The sequence below is a fragment of the Thecamonas trahens genome (assembly GCF_000142905.1).
Source record: "Thecamonas trahens ATCC 50062 unplaced genomic scaffold supercont1.45, whole genome shotgun sequence".
Lineage (NCBI taxonomy): Eukaryota > Apusomonadida > Apusomonadidae > Thecamonas > Thecamonas trahens.
Window position 1 is genome coordinate 140,096 of NW_013657635.1, and position 17,947 is coordinate 158,042.

At 65.3% G+C, this 17,947-nt stretch overlaps 3 protein-coding genes across 3 annotated transcripts in view; 2 read left to right on the forward strand and 1 right to left on the reverse strand.

Annotated features, from left to right (window-relative positions):
• Positions 1-8,725, forward strand: part of AMSG_12238 (uncharacterized protein) — a gene marked incomplete at its 5' end in the record, with an annotated part of 9,794 nt that extends 1,069 nt beyond the window's left edge. The window contains 3 exons of the mRNA XM_013899462.1: positions 66-527; positions 551-2,821; positions 2,869-8,725. Of these exons, the coding sequence (XP_013754916.1) occupies positions 66-527; positions 551-2,821; positions 2,869-8,724 (8,589 nt within the window). The 3' untranslated portion in view covers position 8,725. The remainder of the gene's footprint in view (positions 1-65; positions 528-550; positions 2,822-2,868) is intronic.
• A 150-nt stretch (positions 8,726-8,875) lies between these two features.
• On the forward strand, positions 8,876-10,638 carry AMSG_09144 (uncharacterized protein; the record flags this gene model as incomplete). Its single annotated transcript, XM_013899409.1, has 2 exons — positions 8,876-10,567; positions 10,624-10,638. The coding sequence occupies 2 exons, from the start codon at positions 8,876-8,878 to the stop codon at positions 10,636-10,638; spliced, it is 1,707 nt and encodes a 568-aa protein (XP_013754863.1).
• A 1,090-nt stretch (positions 10,639-11,728) lies between these two features.
• Positions 11,729-17,605, reverse strand: AMSG_12239 (uncharacterized protein; the record flags this gene model as incomplete). The annotated part of the gene is made up of 5 exons (XM_013899463.1): positions 16,087-17,605; positions 15,806-16,045; positions 14,647-14,805; positions 12,348-14,454; positions 11,729-12,294 (listed from the first exon to the last, which is right to left on the reverse strand). The coding sequence occupies exons 1-5, from the start codon at positions 17,575-17,577 to the stop codon at positions 11,729-11,731; spliced, it is 4,563 nt and encodes a 1,520-aa protein (XP_013754917.1). The 5' UTR covers positions 17,578-17,605.
• Positions 17,606-17,947: the final 342 nt, after the last annotated feature.

The following is a 17,947-nucleotide window of genomic DNA, read 5'->3' on the forward strand; positions in this document are numbered from 1 at the left end:
CGCCACCCCACCCCACCCCACCACCCCACCCCCGCATACACATGGCAGTCTCCTATGACGACGAGGATGCACTGACCAACATCATGGCTCCACAGGCGAGGGCCGTTGACGACGGCGACGTGGTCATGGTCGTCCGGACTGCTGGCGGAGTCGGCCGGGCGGTGCGGAGCTCCCAGGTTCTAACATCGTCGTCGCTGGCGCATGATTCGGGCGATGCGGCTGCTGCCCAGCGAAAGGAGGCGGCGCGGAACGAGGAAAATGGCGACGTGATGCTTGATGATGCGGTTGTCACCGGTCCGGCCCTCCCCAAGCCCAGATCGACGCTCGGGAGGCACGTGACCGAGTCGCTGATGACCCTCACTATCGAGGTTTTCGATCGCCATCCCGTCACCGGAGTCGAGGCGCTCTTCATCTCGCGCAAGCTGCAAGAGGTCGACCCCTTGTGGACCGTCAATCAGCTGGCAGATGTCATCAACGAGTCCATCCTCCACTCGGACCCTACCAAGACGCCCGAACAGGGATGGGCTGTCTTTCGCCCTGGGACGCCGAGGACGACGGCCTCGGCCGTGCAGAGAATGTTGCCAAGCACCTCGACATCGACTTTGTCGCAAAGTACCTACAGGGCCCGCGGACACTCAAGTTTTACTCCATCAAGACCCGCTCACGCTTGCACTACAAGATGCGCCGCCGTGCTGTCAAGTTCCACATCTTTGGCTCCTTACGCACCGTCCTCATCGATGAGTCGTGGCGCGTCTACCGCATCGTCAAGGAAATCGGCTCCGTCCTCGGCCTCCGCGCCCCTGACGAGTACTCGCTCAAGGTCGAGGACGACCCGCACCACCCCGAAAAGCACTGGCTTCGCGGCGCGCAGACCCTGCCGGAGCAGCGCATTCCGCTCGATGTCACCTGGGACTCGGCCGGCGAAGAGGTGCCGCCGCCAGTCCTCCACTTTAAGAAGAAGCTCTTCTTCAAGCACACGCCCAACTTTGATCCAACCAACCCCGAGGCCATGTTCATCTACTACCAGCAGTGTACAGCCATGGTCCTCTCGTGCGAGCTCTACACCTCGCGAACCGAGGCTGTCCTCTTTGCTGCCCTCCAGCTCCTCATCCGCGACTCGGGCTACAACCCGCAGTTGCACGACCTCCCGGGCTTTGTCAAGCGCTGGTCTGACTGCTGCCCCGCCCACGTCATCCCATCCAAGGCCAAGGCCAAGAGCCGGCTAGAAGACGCGGTCCGCTCTACCATGCACCGATTCAAGGCCTACTCGCGCGAGCAACTCATCGTCAAGTACGTTAAGCTCTGCCGCGCATCCAAGTTCTTCGGCTGGGCCAACTGGCCCATCAAAGAGCAGGTCCGCTCCGGCCGCAAGTATCGCTTTGTTGCCCGTGTCCTCTCCATCTCGGGCAAGGGCGTGCGCTTGCTTGATCCGGCCAAGCACAACGACGTCGTCGTCAGTCATCCATGGACAGAGGTCGTCGCTGTCGGCGGCATCACCATCAACCGCGGCTTTGGCCTCATGTTTGACTTTTCCCGCGGCAACGCTCTCCGCATCCAGGTCCAGATGGAGGACCAGACCGCGCTCACCGAGGCCTCGCAGTATGTTGCAGACTACATGCGCATGATGGTCCTCCTCGAGCGCAACAAGAAGAAGCGCCTGGCTCAGGCCCGTGACGATGTTTGGGGCCCGCTTGCGGTCGGCTTCCAGATGCCTCCAGCTCACCAGCGCTCCGGCCGCATCCCGGCCTGCTCTGCGGGCGCAAAGTCGGTCGTCGCCTCGATGCAGCTCGCCATGCTCGACGACGAGGCGCCGGCCTCCGCTGGCGGTGCCATTGTCCCTGACATTCCTAAGCAAAACGTGCCCATCGTCGACCACGAGACCGATGAGACTGCCGCCGTCGGCGCCGTCTCTACCGTTGCCTCGACTCTCAACAAGTCGGCCGCCGCAAGCAGGGATCTCCACACTACCGTCATTATGGACGACGACGACATCGCAACCAAGACGACCCATGACAAGTCGTGGGATGTCATTGCCCTCGACTCGGACGACGACAACGAGATATCCAAGCTCCTTGCTCAGGCCGATGCCCAAGACAACGTTGCCGTCCTCTCGGCCTCGCTCGCCGTCTCGACCAACGAGCTCCTCCATGCGTCGGCGCTCGACGACCCGCTTATGATCGACCCGTCTGCCCTACTCGCCGCAGCCCAAGGCCTGGCCGACATGCTCGCCTCGCTGACCGAGGCCACTGCCACAGCAGCCGGTGTTGCCGCCTCCCCCGAGACCGCGCACGCCCTCGCTGAGGCCCACAAGTCGGTCCAGTCCTCAACCGCAGGCCTGGTTGCGGCCGCCACTGATGTTGCGGCTGCCGCCGTGGACCACCACGCCAAACTCGCCACCTGCAAGTCGGATGATCCCAAGGAAGATCTCATGGCCCTGTACGAGATCACCGACTCGGACTCAGGCTCGGACTCAGACTCGAACGACTCGGAGGATGGTACTCAGGAGGGGAACGCGACTGCCGCAGGCGCGAGCGACGGTCTCCGCTCTCGCGAAGCCAAGCTCAAGGCTGCCACCGCCATCGACATCTCCAGCCTCATGGCCGCCGCATCCCAGGTCGGCAGCTCGGTCTCGGGCCTGCTGGCCACCTCGGGCGTCGCTACCTCGACCGAGCGCCAAGTTGAACGCCTCGGTCGCATGGCAGAAGCCGTCACCGAGGCTGCGCTCGACCTCACCGACGCCTGCATCAACTTTTTCCCGGATGAGCTGCCGCTCACCGAGGCCGCCATTCTCGAGCGCCGCCTCTGCTCGCTCGGCCGTTTGGTCGCCAGTACGAGTCGATGGTCCGCGCCTCGGCGCCTAACATCAAGGTGCCGGACGTCCACAACTCGCTGCTGGTCAAGGGTGCCCAGTTGCTGGAAATGATGCGCATTGCAACTGGAGCCATCCCGGCTCACTATGCTGCCAAGTTTGAGCTCGGCCTCACCGCCTATGAGGCCATGGCCACCCTCTACACCACCCTCGAGCACATCAACGACCGACCTGACTTCCACGATGACTACGCGCGCGTTTTGCAAGAGCTCCGCTACCACCTCAATTTGCTCAAGGATCGTACTGTTGCCCAAGACGCCACCCGCCTTGACATGTACGTCACCTACATTGGCGAGCTCGCTACCGAGCTCGGTACCATCATCGAGACTGAGGCCGAGGCCTGTGACGTTAATGGCTCATGGGCCGCCCTCGAGGCCGAGGCTGGCGACTTTGCTCGTGCCGTCCTCGCCCTTCAGGACATCGCTGCGAGCGTGGGCGAGAACCCCGACACCTCCGGCATTGCACGCCTCAAGACCGAGACCTGTGATGTGCTCGACGCGCTCGACTCGATCCACGTCTCACGGGCGCACTTGTTTGTGATTGAGGACGTTCTCGACGCATCTGCACTGGTCCTCGGCCACATGCGTAGTGTTCTTGACGCCGCCACCGATCTGCCGCTTCTCGCCTCTGATGATGGCGAGCGGATGCTGTTCGAGGCCAACCGTGCCATCGACCGCCTCTCGACCACCATGCGCATTTACTCGGTCAATCCGAGCAATGTCAGGCACCAGGACATAGCCATGCAGGCTGCGCGCAAGGCCGTCCGCAAATTTGGTGCACTCCTCGATGGCATCCTCGTTCCGCTCGGCGCCGCCATCGCCGAGGGCTCCAAGCTCTCAGCATCCGACGACGGAGCGCTTCTTGCTGCCGAAGTTGCCCACGGCTCACTCGCCCAGCTCAAAGAGGCGCTCTCCGTCGCCGCCATCGACTGCTGGCCGCTTGATGTCAACTCTGCTATCCAGGTCATCCACAACGAGATCCAGGCCATCAACGCCGCGCTAGACAAGGTCGCCGATCCGAGCGTCGGGCTCAACCCTGCCCCCGGTGACCATCATTCGGAGTTTGAGTGGCAGGCCGAGCTGCTCCGCTCGGTCCGCTCCATCCCCAAGGAGGTTACCGACATTCGCGACACCGCCATGACGCTGACTCCGGCCGAGTTTGCGCTCGACTGCAAAGACGTCGCCGCCGAGGTCACCATCCTCGCTGAGGCCTCCATCGGCATGGCCTCGTATTCGACCACCCGTCAGGCACAGTACTCGCTACTCACCGCCGCCCGTGCCTTTTGCACCGACGCCATCGAGCTCATCGAGTGCGCCCAGACCGTTGTCCGCGAAGGCAATGACCCGTACGGGTCCGAAACTGCAGTGGCTGCTGCGCTCGCCCTTGTCCTTTCCGCCCTCGACGAGCTCATGCTCTGCATTCCAGGCATTGGCGACACTCGCCGCCTCGTCCGCAAGCTGGAGGGCGAGGCAACTGAAGTCTCTTCCCAGATCCGCCTGGCGTCGCAGCCCAAGGTGGCCCAGTTTGGCGACCTCGCTTCGGCGGCGTCGGACCTCGCCTCGGCACTCGCCGCGCTGGCGGACATTCCGGCAGCAGCTCCGTCACCGCTCACCGGCCTTCAGGCGAGCACGTCCTCGTCGGGCCGCCGCGGATCAATCATGGCCACATCGGGACTGGCTGCACTGGCGGGCGAGTCGAGCACGTCTGTCCAAAAGGCCGACACCTCGCCGCTGGCCATGATGGAGCAGGAAGTGTCTGCCGCTGGCCGAACACTCGCGGCGTTGGTCTCATCGCTCGACCGCGCGGCGCTGGCCTCACCGTCGGCGCTGGCCCACGCTGTCTCCCGAGTCAGTGCCATGGCCGACGTTATCTACCGCGCCGCCGCGGCATCGGTCGCCACTCCTGAGCTCGCCGACAGCGCTCAGTCCATCAATGCTCCACTGCTCTCGCTGCTGCAGTCGACGCTCGTCGCGCTTCGCGACGCTGCTGACATTGCTGTCGATCCGACCGACGATGAAGCTCGCGCTCGCTTCCGGCAGAACGACGTTGCTGGCTCCATCGCCACCCTTCACATGACGTACAAGGAGCTAGCGGCACCGAATCCAGAGGCGCAGTCGAAGGAGCTCGACAAGGCGCGGACCATGATTGACGGCGCCTTGGCAAAGCTGGCTTCCTACAAGGACGATTGTTCTGGCGGCAACGAGCTAGCTTCTGTCGACGACAGCGAACAGGACGTTCCTGTGGCCCAGGCCGCGCTGGAGCTGCAGGATCGAGTGCTGGCTTCGACTGCCGAGCTTCAAACGGCGTCACAGGCTCTGGCCAATGTGGCCGAGGTCTCGCCTGATGACTACGCCTCGGCCGTCTCGCGTGTCGGCCTCCTCACCACCAAGACCATCAACTGTGTGCTGGCCACGGCGCAGCATCTCAAAAGCAGCGTGGCAGCCAAGGCGGCAGCCAGCGCGGCAAAGCATGCTGTCATCTTTGGTGCCAAAGTGGTGGAGAAGGACGTGGCGCTGGTGGCCCAGGCGTTGTCTGGGCTCTCGGGCGTCGACCCGCACAAGGGCGCGCTACTCACCCGCGAGACCCAGCACCTGACCGCGGCGACACATGATTTGCTCATCCACAACAAGCGCGTCTTACGCAAGCTCCCTCTTCAGGACAAAGCCAAGCGACAGCGGGTCCAGCGATGGGGAGCTTCGCTCAAGGCCGCCGAGCGTGCAGTGCGGCGGGCGTCCAAGGTGCTGCGGCTCTCTCCAGACTCGGACCGGGCCAACGAGGCGCTCAACGTGCGGGTCGCCGAGTTTTCGGCCGCGCTCGCCGACTATGTCGAGTACATGGGTGTTCTCGAGCTGGCCGAGTACGACCACGCTGCGGCGGTGGTCGCCAACATCAAAGATGCGCTCATCGACGAGACCATCGAGGTCGCGAACCTGCAGACCTCGCTGCTGGTCACGTCGCAGCTGGTAGTGGCCAACCCGACCCACGCAGCCGCGCACCGCAACATGACTGCAGCGCTCGGTGAGTCGGTGCGGGCGCTTCAATCGCTGCACGAGACGGCCGCGCTTGTCTCGCCGGGCCAGAAGGAGTGCGTCTTTGCGATCGATCACGTCGAAAAGTGCGCCCAGCACATGCAGCGGTTCCTGGCGCAGTTTGCCCGCGACGCGCTCCCACCGTCAACGACCTCGAACTATGGCAAGTGCCTCGACCGCCTGCTGGCCCACCTCAACGTGCTCGAGGCCGCGGCATCCGAGCTGGCCACACAGGCGACGAGCTCGGCAGAGGGTCTCGGTGCCGCGGCGCTGCACTTTGCCGAGCTCGCGGATCCGCTGCGGGTCCTGTCCCTCGACGCTGCAGTAACGTGCGGCTCGGCCGAGCTCGGCCTTCGGATTTTGCGCGAAGCGCGCGACATCCCACTGCAGGCGGTGCCGTTTGTCAAGGCCTGCCAGACATGCCGTGGAGGCGCGGTGCCGGCTGACGTGGCCGACGAAGCCACACCAGCGGCACTGCTTCACCTGTTCCAGGTCGAAATTCATGAGCTGCGGGAGGTGCTGGAAGCCGATCGCGCCGAGCGGCACTCGCTGGCCACACTGCGGGCGTTGGTGGAAGCGTCGAATGCCAAGCTGGCAGCCGCTGCTACCACCAGGCATGATGGCGAGCGGCCACGTGGACCGCGACTGACATACGGCAAGTACGTGGCCCGGATCAAGGCCGCCTTTGCAGACTTTCTTGTGGTCATCAAGAAACTGGTGACCATGGCAAACGCGCACGCCAAGCGCGATGCGGTGCTCGAGGACGAGGAGTTGGCTGTGTTTGGAGTCCACGCAGCGGCCCTGGGCAAGGTCTTCCCACCCATTGTGGATGAGGTCGCGGGTTGCATTGCCGTGACCAGCGACAAGAAGCTCCAGGACGTGTTGGCTCAGGCCGGCGCAGATGTTGGCACCCAGCTCCTCGCCTTTGTTGATGAACTGATGGCGCTGCAGGCCCGCGACGTCGAGGCAAGTGCAGTTGTGAGCGCCTCTTCGGGAGTTTCAATTGCACTGGCACGCTTGCTCCAAACCGTTGGCCGCGGTGAGACCCCGAAGCGGGTGTTTGAGTCAGCCTGTTCCGAGATGGCGGCGGCGACGAGCTCGCTGCGAACAGCAACCTACATCCTCAACGCGGTCGATCAAGACGAAGTCGGTGAGGCCGAGAGCCTCGAGAGCGGAGACCGCGGCGGTGCCGACGAGCAGCCGGCAACGTTTGGTGAGTGCATGGTCGAGGTGGCTGCGCGACTCCGCGAGTCGCGAGGCCAGGTGGCGACAGCGCTTGCAGCCAACAAGATCGACGACGAGAGCGCGGCTGTGGTGGCGCGCGAGGTTGCACGCCGCCACGAGGCGACCATGGCCACGCTCAGCTTTTCGCTATTGCTCCTTACCTCGGTCGCTGAGCGCAATCGGGTGGCCGAGGTGGGAACTGACGCGGCGAAGGCGCTTGAAATGGCGCTGCAGCTATTGGGGAGCAAGAACCACGCTGCGGGCGCGAGCAAGGCGCTGGCGGCGGTCGACAAGGCATTGGGAGCAGTGGAAAAGGCGGCGGACGAGTGCGGACACGCCGAGGCTCAGGCCCGCGACGAAGTGGTGGCGATGGCAGCCGAAGTGGCCGCAATCCGAAGCGATGCCGTCAAGCTGGCAAGCGGGTACGCGAGTGGCAGCTCTCAGGTCTATCTTGTGCAGGTGGTCGACGCGCTCAAGTTTGGGCGGCATCTGGTGCAGAAGCTGCTGTACGAGTCGGAAGCGCTTGTCTGCAAGCCACTCAAGCTTGTGGGCGAGGTCCGCAGAGTCGTTCGCAACTACGCCGAGACGGTGACCACGCTTGGCGAGGCGCAGTGCTGGCTAGCGTCTGACGAGCACGCGACGGCTGTTGCTGATGCCTTGACTGTGCTGGGTGGGGCGGTGGAGGGAGTAGTCGGCAAGGTGTTTGACGGTGACGAGGTGCGGTCGCGGATGGCGACAGCGCATGCGACATCGGCAACGCTGGCGATGCGGGCGCTGACGACCACCCAGTATGGACCAGTGCGGCTTGCGGCCGACGAGGCGATCGCAGCCGCCGCCGCAGTTTCCAAGCGAGCCAGCATGGCTGGCGGCGAGAGCGGTCTCGCCGGCGGAGACTCGGACGCAGTCTTTGCGGCTGAGTTACAGGCGCTCGTCGATGAGATGGAAAAGGGCAAAGTGGTCCTTGCCAAGATCCACCTTGCTGGTGACGGCGGGACTGAGGTTGATGTGGAGCGGGAGAACTTCAAGTCGATTGCGCTGCGGTGCTGTGGTGAGATGGCCGATGCATGTGTGACGCTCGCGCGGGTGGTGGTTATTGCGTTGGAGGAGACGATGCCGTCCGACGAAGAGCGCGAGGAGCTACTCATTGCGCTTTATGCGGTGAGCGCGGCAGTGACCCAAATGACCACAGCCATGGTGCTGTTTAGCGAGGGCGCACCGGCCAAGGCGCTCAGCAGGGCGGTTTCGGTTGTGTCCGAGGCGGTGATGTCGTTGGTGGCCGACGCGCTCCGTGAGCGGACCCAGTCTGCAGCCGCAGGCTCGGTCCGCAAGGCGGCATCAATGGTGGGCTCGGCGTGTGCCACGCTCTTGCAGGCAGTCGAGGTCTACACCACGCCGGCGAGCAAGATGGTGCGGGAGGATGTCAGCAACGCAAGCGGAGGCGCCAGCGGCGGTCTCGCACTCGCCGGCGCCACCTCGGCCGAGGCCGCAAACGTCTCGGAGATGATCCGCCGCAAGGCCGAAATCGAGCGGCTCCAGCGTGATATCCAGACGCTGAAAGAGAACAAGGTGCGGCGGCGGGCTGCCGCAGCCGGAGCGCGATGAGAAGGCGAGTAAATGGCGAGCTACCGCGAAGAAGGCGGCCACAGCGTGCACCACGTGTCTTGCCCGTGGCCGCCAGGACAGAATGGGGCGATCGCGGCGTGGGCGGAGCGGGGTCAAACCCAAACGAGCGAGATGGTCAGTGTGGCGGTACATGGCTGTGATCCGGAGTCTACTTGCGGTTGTACTGGCATACACGGCGTGGCGCGGACTGCAGCGTGCCGGATGGACGTGGGGCGTGTCGTCCTTTCACCCGCGAACGGTGGGCTCCTGCGACGGATGTCCGGGTGGAAGCGGAGCCGGGAGCGAGAAGCGGGCAGGCGAGGCGTGCGGCGGCATGCTATGCGCGGTGGTGAACATGCTGACATGGCGCATGAGCTCGTGTCCTTCTCGGTTGGCCCTCTCGCCGAGCACCATGGCCTCGGTGGTGGCCGGCGAGATGCTGATGCTGCTGGCGGCGGCGGCGACGGCCGGGTGGGCGGCGGTGCGGGGAAGCCAGGAGGCGCTGATGGGCAAGGTCGAGCGGTGGTCCTGGGGCCTGGCTGGCCTGGCCATGGCCTGGCTGTTGGTCCAGGACGTGGCCATGTACAACAACCATGAGTACCTGTACGCACTCCTCGCCGTTGTCTTTGCCCTTGGCGGCGACAGCGAGATGGCGGCCGAGGCCGAGGCTCTCGCCATCGCTGCCCTCTGCGCCACTGTTTACGGCTGGGCCGGCCTGATCAAGGCCACCACGCCTGAGTGGCGGGAGGAGGTCCTGGCCGCCCAGCTGATCATGAGCCCGGACGTACTGGTGCCGCTGCGGACGGTGCTGGTGCCGTCGGTGGCTGTGACGGCCGGCGTCGCCTGGGGAGGCCTCCTACTGGATCTGGTGTGGGCGCCGGGCCTCGCGGTGCTGTTTATGGCCTCGCGATGGAGCGAGCCTGCCGCAAAGGTGCTGAGTTGCGGGCGATGGGCGGGCTGGACGGTGGCGTCGCTGCCGATCGTCGGCTTCCACGTGGTGAACAAGCTGACGCTGCCGATCGGCGAGTTTCCGCTGACGATGGTCATCCTGCACGCGGTGCAGCTTGCGCCACGACCGCCACGACCGCTGCAGCTGGGCGAGCGCCTGCGCGGACGGGCAGCTGTGCTGGTGGCGCTGTTGGTGGTCGTCAACGTGGTGGCGGGCATACAGCAGTCTCGGGCGGACTTTTGGCGGCGGGAGGAGACTCGGTTCGGGTGGATGATGATGATGCGCGCGACGTCGCGGCCGTACTTGGAGCTGGGATGGGAGGACGTTGAGACGGGCCAGCGATGGCGACACGACCCGGTTGCGAGGGAGTGGACGACGTTGCGACAAGCTCGCAAAATGGCGTTTGACCCGGCGATACTGCGAGCGTATGCGGTTTACGCTGAGGCCGAGATGGCGGCGCGAAGCGGGCGGCGCGTGCGGCTGGTGGTCCTCGAGTCGTGGGCGGGCGTCAACGGCTCCCCGCTGCAGCGCTTCTACTCACACAGGGGCCGACCAGTGCTCAAAGTGCCGAGAGACGACTTTGTGTCGCAAGCGATTAGTGCGTACGACAACAGTGAGAGCCGGGGCATGATGCTGGGAGCGTTGCGCGCGGCTATGCTGCGCCAAGCCGGCAAGCCGGTCTTTGTGGCGCTGGAGGCCGGCGACGGGCCGCGAGTGGTGAGGTTTTCAGTTGACTGGGCCGGCGAGGACTGGTCGAGTGGGGCGGATGTGCTGCAGGCCTGCGGTCGGGATGGCGTGGCCTGGATAGGCGGCGCGCGGGTGGGCAGCGGCGAGTGTGTTGCGCTGGCAATGGAGTTGCCGCTGGAGTTGTGGGCGGAGAGCAAGTCGGCGTTGGTCGAGTTTGGGTGCGGCACGACGTGGCTCAACTTTGAGCCTGTGGTGATCGACAGCACGACTGGGTTTGAGCTCGATGCGAACGATGCCGAGCTACTCGCCGCCGTAAAGGATTGAGCGTGAGGAGAGGCGATGCGAGAGTGGGTCGGCGCGGGTGAGGGCGGCAGCCGCGGACGAGGCTGCCGACGCTGCCGCAGCGCGCTGGCGAGCCTTGAGCGGCGAGACCGGCGGCTGGCGGAGGAGCCACGTGGTGCGGGCGCGGTTGAGGTCGTCAGCGACCACCGAGGTGCGGACCGGGAGCGACGGCGCCGAGCCGGAGAGCAGCCGATGGCTGAGGGTGGCATGAGAGGTCAGCGTGCGGCGCGGCTTGTCCGAGACAATCGACGCGGCCAGCGAGGTAGCGCGGGCAGCGTCCCTCAGCGATTTCCCACCTTGCCGCCGCTCACGAGCCTCTAGCGTCACCTGGGCCTCCTCCAGCGGGGTTAGGCGGGCATGGACGACCTGGAGCGAGGCCGGTAGCGATCTGCGCGCCGGCGGCGACGAGAGAGCAACGCGGGTAGCAGGCGATGGGCGGCGGGGCAGCTGCTTGCCCTGCGACAGCGGCCCACTAGATGAGGCCGGAGCCGACGCATAGGCGGCGGAGTGGTGGTTTGCGACGAGACTCGGGGCGACGACCGACGGCAGATCGGCCAGTGGAGTGTGGGCGAGGGCAGCCGCGGCGGCGGCCGCGGAAGCCTTGGCCTTGTCGGCATGGAGCGAGTGCGAGACAGCAGCAGTGAGCGATCCAAATGGCGGAGGACAACGATGTGCCGGAATGACGAGCGGGGCAGTGAGCGGGCGCAGCGGGCGCGGCGGGAGCGATGACGGCGGCGGGCGGCGGGCTGCGGCGGTGGACGGGAGGGCGGACGGAGCACGGGTGGCGGCACTGGCACTGCGACCGAGGCCAGACGGTGGGTGGAGGGTGAGTGCTGATGGAGGTCGCCGGTGCCCGAGTGGGCGGGTGGCGGAGATGTGCATGGTGATGGGGGTGGGGTGTGGCTATGGGGGGAGGCGTGGCGGTGGCGGTGGCGGTGGCGGTGGCGGTGGCGGTGGCGCCAACGGCGAATTGCCTGCGCGGACGGACAGGCCGGCGGGCGGCGGAGGAGGGGAGGGTTCCGGTTTTTAAAGGCGCATGCGGGCAAGGAGAATCTGGATTTGGGCCTTGTAGATCCACGGCTGGCCCTCGCCGCGGGTAAACTTGATGCCGAGGAGCGACATGCGGCGGAGGCGGCAGATCTCGATGGTAAAGCTGAGGTCGTCTTGGTCGGCGAGGGCTAGCTTGCAGTCGTAGACATAGTTGGAGAGGGTAAAGTCGACGGCGCAGTCCTCAAGGGCATCGGCAATGCATGCACAGGTGTCCTTGAGCGAGCGGGTTGTCGTTGTCTCGACCGAGAACGGCCCGCGGACGGCACGGAGCTCGGGCATGTTGGGCGAGGTCGGGGTGCCCTCGCCCAAGGCGGCCGCCTGTTCGGCAGCGCGGCGCTCGGCCATTGCTTCCCATCGCCCGGGCGCAGTGAGCATTCCTTTGGGCGCGCCAGTCGAGCGCGCGTATTCGAGAACGCGTGGCGAGAGCGAGAGCTGGAGCTGGGCGTCGACGGCGGTGTCGACCGGAGGTGTGGGTGTGGCCGACGTTGGCCGGCTCGTCTTGCCGCCAGACGGTTGGTCGCCGGACGGCGGCGGCGAGGCCGCTACCACAGAATCAGCCGGTGGCGACTGGGCCTCGGCCGCTTTCGGCATGTACCGCACCGTGTTGGAAGGTCGCCCTCGGAGTCTTCAGACTTGTTGAGCGGCGCGAAGCGGACAGCGGACCAGTCGATGGACGAGACCGAGTTCTCGAATGAGGAGGCCGAGATGGCGCGGGCGCGGGTACGAGTACCTGCGGCGCGGATGTTCGCAACGGCGATGCTGGGCGGAGGATGGGGAGCGACGGCCTCCGAGATCGGCGTCAGGCTCGATACCGGGCTCATGGTTTTGGGTGAGCGCGAGCGCGACGACGAGACCGACAAGGTCGACGGCGGCGGGTTGTGCGGGAACGCCGTGCTGGCTGGCGTGGGGCGTCGGGCAGCGCGGGCCTGGGCGCGGACCTGCTTGCGGACCCGAATGCGGGTCCGGCGCTTGACATGCTTTTTGTGCTTGCCGGTCTTGCCCGGTGTCGCGACCGGTGAGTCGAGCTCGCGGCCGCACGACGGCGAGCCCGACGACGACGACTTGGTCCGTGAGCGCGATGCAGCGGCCGGCCGGGTCTTGTCGAGGTCAAGACGCGGAAGTGCTGGAAGGGTGGGCGTCGTCGCGCTCACCGCCGACGCAGTGGCGGCTGACGCGTCTTTGGCTACCGAGTCCGAGTCGGAGGCGTTGGAGCCGGCCGACGCAACCGAAGTGACGGATGCCACCGAGCCGAGCGTGGTCGACGACGAGAATCTCGAGTGCGAGCGGGTGGCCGAGACAGAGCGTCGGCGCGAGCCCGAACCCGAGCCGGAGGTTGAAAAGGTGCGGACGCGAACGTGCGACGATGACGAGCCGTACGATGAGTACGAGTTGCACGAGGCCGTGCTAGGACCAGAGCCAGAGCCAGAGCCATAGCCATGAAGCGAGCCGAGCTCCGCGTCGCGAGCAGCGGCGGCCGCGTTGGCGGCAGCGCGGCGCTCGCAAGCGAGATGATAGACGGCGGCGTGGAGGCACGGCTCGTTGTGGAGAAGGGCATGAGTGACCTCGAGGGTGGAAAAGCCGTAGCCGGCAAGCTCGACGAGGATTGAGTGCTCGGGGGCGACGACAGGCTCGCGGTGCGGAAGATGGGTGTCCGGCGGACCGGAGTAGCCCTCGAGAATCCACGGGTGGTTGGCGATTTCGTCGAGCGAGAAGCGCTGGGTCGGGTCGACAGTGAGCATGCCGGCGATGAGGGCGTTGACCCCGTCCGAGAGCTGCGGCGGCTGGTAGAACTCGCCCTTGCGGATGAGCGAGTAGAGGGTGGCCACGTCTGGGTGGTCAAAGGGAAGTGAGCCGGTGACCATAGCGTAGAGGGTGACGCCCATGGCCCAAATGTCGACGTGCGGGCCAAGGTAGGGCTGGGCAGAGAGGAGCTCCGGGGCGGCATATGCCGGCGTCCCGCACGCGGTCTCCAGGACCTCATGCGGGCGGAACTCGTTGACAAAGCCAAAGTCGACGAGCTTGACGTTGACCTCGTCGTCGAGCAGAAGGTTCTCGAGCTTAATGTCGCGATGGGTGAGATAGTTGCCGTGGCAGTAGGCGACAGCCGAGACGAGCTGGCGGAAGAGGCGGCGGGCCTCGGCCTCGCGAATGCGGCCGCGGGTGACGATGTAGTCAAAGAGCTCGCCACCAGAGACGTACTCCATCACCATGTACACGTGATCGACGGTGACTTGGACTTCGCGGAGCGAGGCAATGTGCGGGTGTGAGAGTAGGTTGAGCACCTTGGTCTCACGCGAGATGCGAACCGTCTCGGACTGGACCTGCGGGGTGAGGACCTTGACCGCCACCAGCTCGCCGGTTGTCGCCATCTTGGCGAGCTTGACGAGCGAGTACGAGCCGCGGCCGAGGGTGCGCAGAAACTGGTACTTGCGCGAGAGGATCCGCGGGGTGACGAGCCGCCGCGGCGAGGGCAGGTCCAGCGAGCGCGGCGAATGCATCGACGCCAGTTGCTGCGTCCGCGACCCAACGGTGTAGCCCGATGAGTCCGAGACAAAGGAGGAGAGCGACTCAAACGAGGCCTTGGCCCCGTCCGGCCGCGAGGCACTCCCGTCGCTGCCCCGGCCGCCGCCCTGCCCACTGTGCGCAGCCTGGATGCGGGCGAGATTCGCTGCGGTGAGCGCAAGGCGCGGAACCGGTGTCCGCTGACGAGCTGCCGGCGAGCGGATGCCAGTAGCAGTAGCAGCAGCAGAAGGAGGTTGTACGCCATGGGCATAGCAGGGCGACTGGCCATGGCCAACAGCGAGGCCGTGACCGTTTTGAGAAAGAGCGTAACCAGCCGGCGAGCCTTGCAGACGGGAGGCAGGCAAGAGCGAGGCGGAAGCATGTGCCGCGACCATATGAGGCTCCGCAGAGGCACCTGAGTGGTCCGAGGCCAAGGTAGCGACCGAAGGCGAGGCCGAGGACGAGCCGTGAGAAACCGCTGTTCCAGAGCCTGACGAGGCGACGAGGGCGTCGTCCGAGGCACCAATGGTGGAGGGAGCAGGGCTTGTGACCTCGTCTGTGGAGAAGGTCTCCCTTGTAGGCGACCATGTCATACCTTGTGTACTTCCAAAGCCCGAGCCACTTCCACCATCCCCTCCTCCTCCACTCCCTCCCCCAGCCGAGCTCACCGAGACCGACCGCAGCCTTCCCAAACTCTCACTTGCCGCGGCCGCATGAGCCTCACCACCACCACCACCACCACCACCACCACCACCACCACCACCTGCCCAACCTGCGGCTTCTGTCTCTATAGATGCCATTGTATCCCCCCTCACAAACACGCAAGGAAGAGACTCTAGCCTTTCCCCCAACTGTCCAACCTCGTCTCCTCCCCGTGGAGTTGACGCGGTGGCGTGTTGCACCCTCTCTGTCTTGTCCCTCCCCCCTCCGTCCCCCCCCCTCCTCCCCCCCCCTCCCTACCCGTTCACCGAACGAACGAATGACATGTCATTTCCTCGTGCGAACTGCTGGCACATACATCACCATACGAACAAACGTTGATGCAGTACCTTTGTGGTGATGGTCATGATGATGGTGGTGGTTGTGATCATGGTTGTTTGTATCTGGGTGGGTGGGGATATGGGGGAGGGGGGGGGGTGGGGTGGGAGGGGAGGGGGGGGAGGGGAGGGGAGGGGAGGGGAGGTACTCGTCTTCTGCTGGGTGTTGCTTGGGTAGAAGAGTTCACCATGGTATGTACCCATGTGTGTGTGTGTGTGTGTGTGTGTGTGTGTGTGTGTGTGTGTGTGTGTGTATGTGTGTGTGTGTATATGTGGCTGGGTATGGTGGAAGGTTCTGGTGGCGGGGAACGGCGGCGGCATGGGCCACGGGGTACAGGCAAAGCGACGGGGACGGGCTGGGGGCTAGGGACTGGGGACTGGGGACTGGGGACTGGGGACTGGAGCAAGGGCAGGGTGTAGGGGGCGGGGGTATGTACTGGACTTATGGTGGAGATGGGGCTGTGATGGGGCTGCGCTGCGCGGCGTGTGCTGCTGGCGTGGGCAGAGCATGTACATTCGGGTCAAGCACAAGAACGAGACCATGTTTGTGGAGACCGAGCCGACGCAGACGGTGGCGGATGTCAAGGCTCAGATCGAGATCATTACGGAGCAGCCGGCCGAGGATCAGCGGATCATCTTCAATGACGAGCCGGTGGAGGATGCCAAGACGCTCTCGGACGCCAACATCGAGAACGATGCCGTCGTCTACGTTGTGTACCGGCTGACCGGCTCGGACGACTTTGAGGAGGTCCAGCTCGAGTAAACCACGGGCTACAAGCCAACTCGCTTGCGGACGCGGACTCGCTTGGTGCGCGGCGAGCCCGAGAGACCGGCCGAGGCCGGGACGCCCGATGCAGTGGTGGAGGCCGCGGCCGCGCCCGTGGCGGAGCCCGGCACAAGATCGCCCGAGGCGTTTGACGTGGCCGGCGAGAGCGAGGTCGACGAGCCCGACTTGCCGACACCGTACAGACCGCGCAGCGCCTCCAATGGCTTGGCAAGCTCGGGCGGGACCGAGTACGGCTCGTCGGCTGCCGCCAGTGACGCCTCAAACTGCATAAACATACGTGCCGCCCGTGCCGTGTCGCCAAAGCGGTGACAGGTGATGGCGTAGTTGAGCGGAATGCGCAGAACATCGGCCTTGGTCTGCGCGTTCTGCTCAATCTTCCCCGCGAGTCCCATCGCCTTGTCGTAGGCGGTGCAGGCGTTGGCAAAGTCACCAAGCTTGGAGAGGGTAACGCCGAGGTACATAAAGCCGGCAGCCAGGTCCGGGTTGAGCCGGACAGCGGCGTTGAGAAAGTGGAACGCCGACGCCGGCTGTGCCTGTGCGAGGTGGACGATGCCGAGGTTGTAGTTGACAAGCCACTCAAACGGGGCTAGAAACAGCGCTCGCTTGAGGCATGAGATGGCTGCAACAGCCTTGCCCTTGCCGTAAAAGCACATGCCGATGTTGTTCCACAGCTGCGGCGCGTTGGGTGCGAGCTGCGCCACCGCCCGCAGCTTGGCCAGCGCCCCGTCGTAGTCGGCGTTGCACTGCATGACCGACGCCACCGCCAGGAGCGTGCCCACATCGCGCGGGTTGTGCGAGAGCGACTTGCCGAGCTGATTAAACGCCTGCATCTCGTCGTTGGCCGCCATGTGCAGCTCGCCGAGGCCCGTCAGCAGCTCCGGGTTCTCCGGCGAGAACTCGAGCGCCTCGGCCAGCAGCCGTCGCGCGCCCTCGGCATCGCCGCGGAGCTCGGCGAGCTTGGACAGCATCAGGTACGTGACGTCGTGGCGCTGAATGGCATTGGCCCGCTCAAACCCGTCTGCCGCCGCCTCAAGATCGCCAAGATACATATGGCAGAGACCCTTGTTGTGCCAGATCTCCCAATCGCCGCGCTCCTGCAGAGCCCTCGCCGCGCGCGAGACGCGGGCCCCAGGCGCCTTGCCCGCGGCCGCGCGCCGCTTCTCATCAGCCACATGCAGCTCGTGTGCCAGATCGTAGACCTCCAGTGCGGCAGCGTGTCTCCCGAGCAGGAACAGAGTACGGGCCTTCTGCTTGGCGTTGTCGGCCGAGGCCGGATTGAGTCTGCAAGCGGCATCAAACTGTGCCAGAGCGTCTGTCACCTTGCCCTGCGACCTCTGAATGAGGCCCTTGATGTAGTGGGCATACTCGGATGCTCCGCCTGTCGTCGCCAGCTGTTGGTCCACCAGAGCCACCGCCTCGTCGTGCTTGCCCTTGGTGTACAGGTCGTGGAGGAGCCAGTTGTACAGCACGCGGTGCTGATACTCATTGCCGGTGGCCATGGTCGCACCTCACGAGCAGTGCGTGTCGTGTCGTCGTCGTGGTGGTGGTGGTGGTGGTGGTGGTGGTGGTGGCGAGTGGTGGTGGCGAGTGGTGGTGGTGGTGGTGGTGGTGATGCTGCTGCTCCTGCTGCTCCCTGGCTGTTCGGTCGGTTGGCTGCTCATCACTCGCCAACTCGGCAGAGATACAGAGATGCAGAGTCTGGACCGATCACTCCTGCAACTCAGATCTCAGATCACACCGTTCTACATGGGTATGGAGGTGGTCCATGACAAATTCTACATTGTCCGTGCTGCGCGTTTTGCGCTGCCCCCCCCCTTCCCTCTGGTCCGCCGCCATTCCCCCATCCGCAGAGTCTTCGACGAGTCTGGC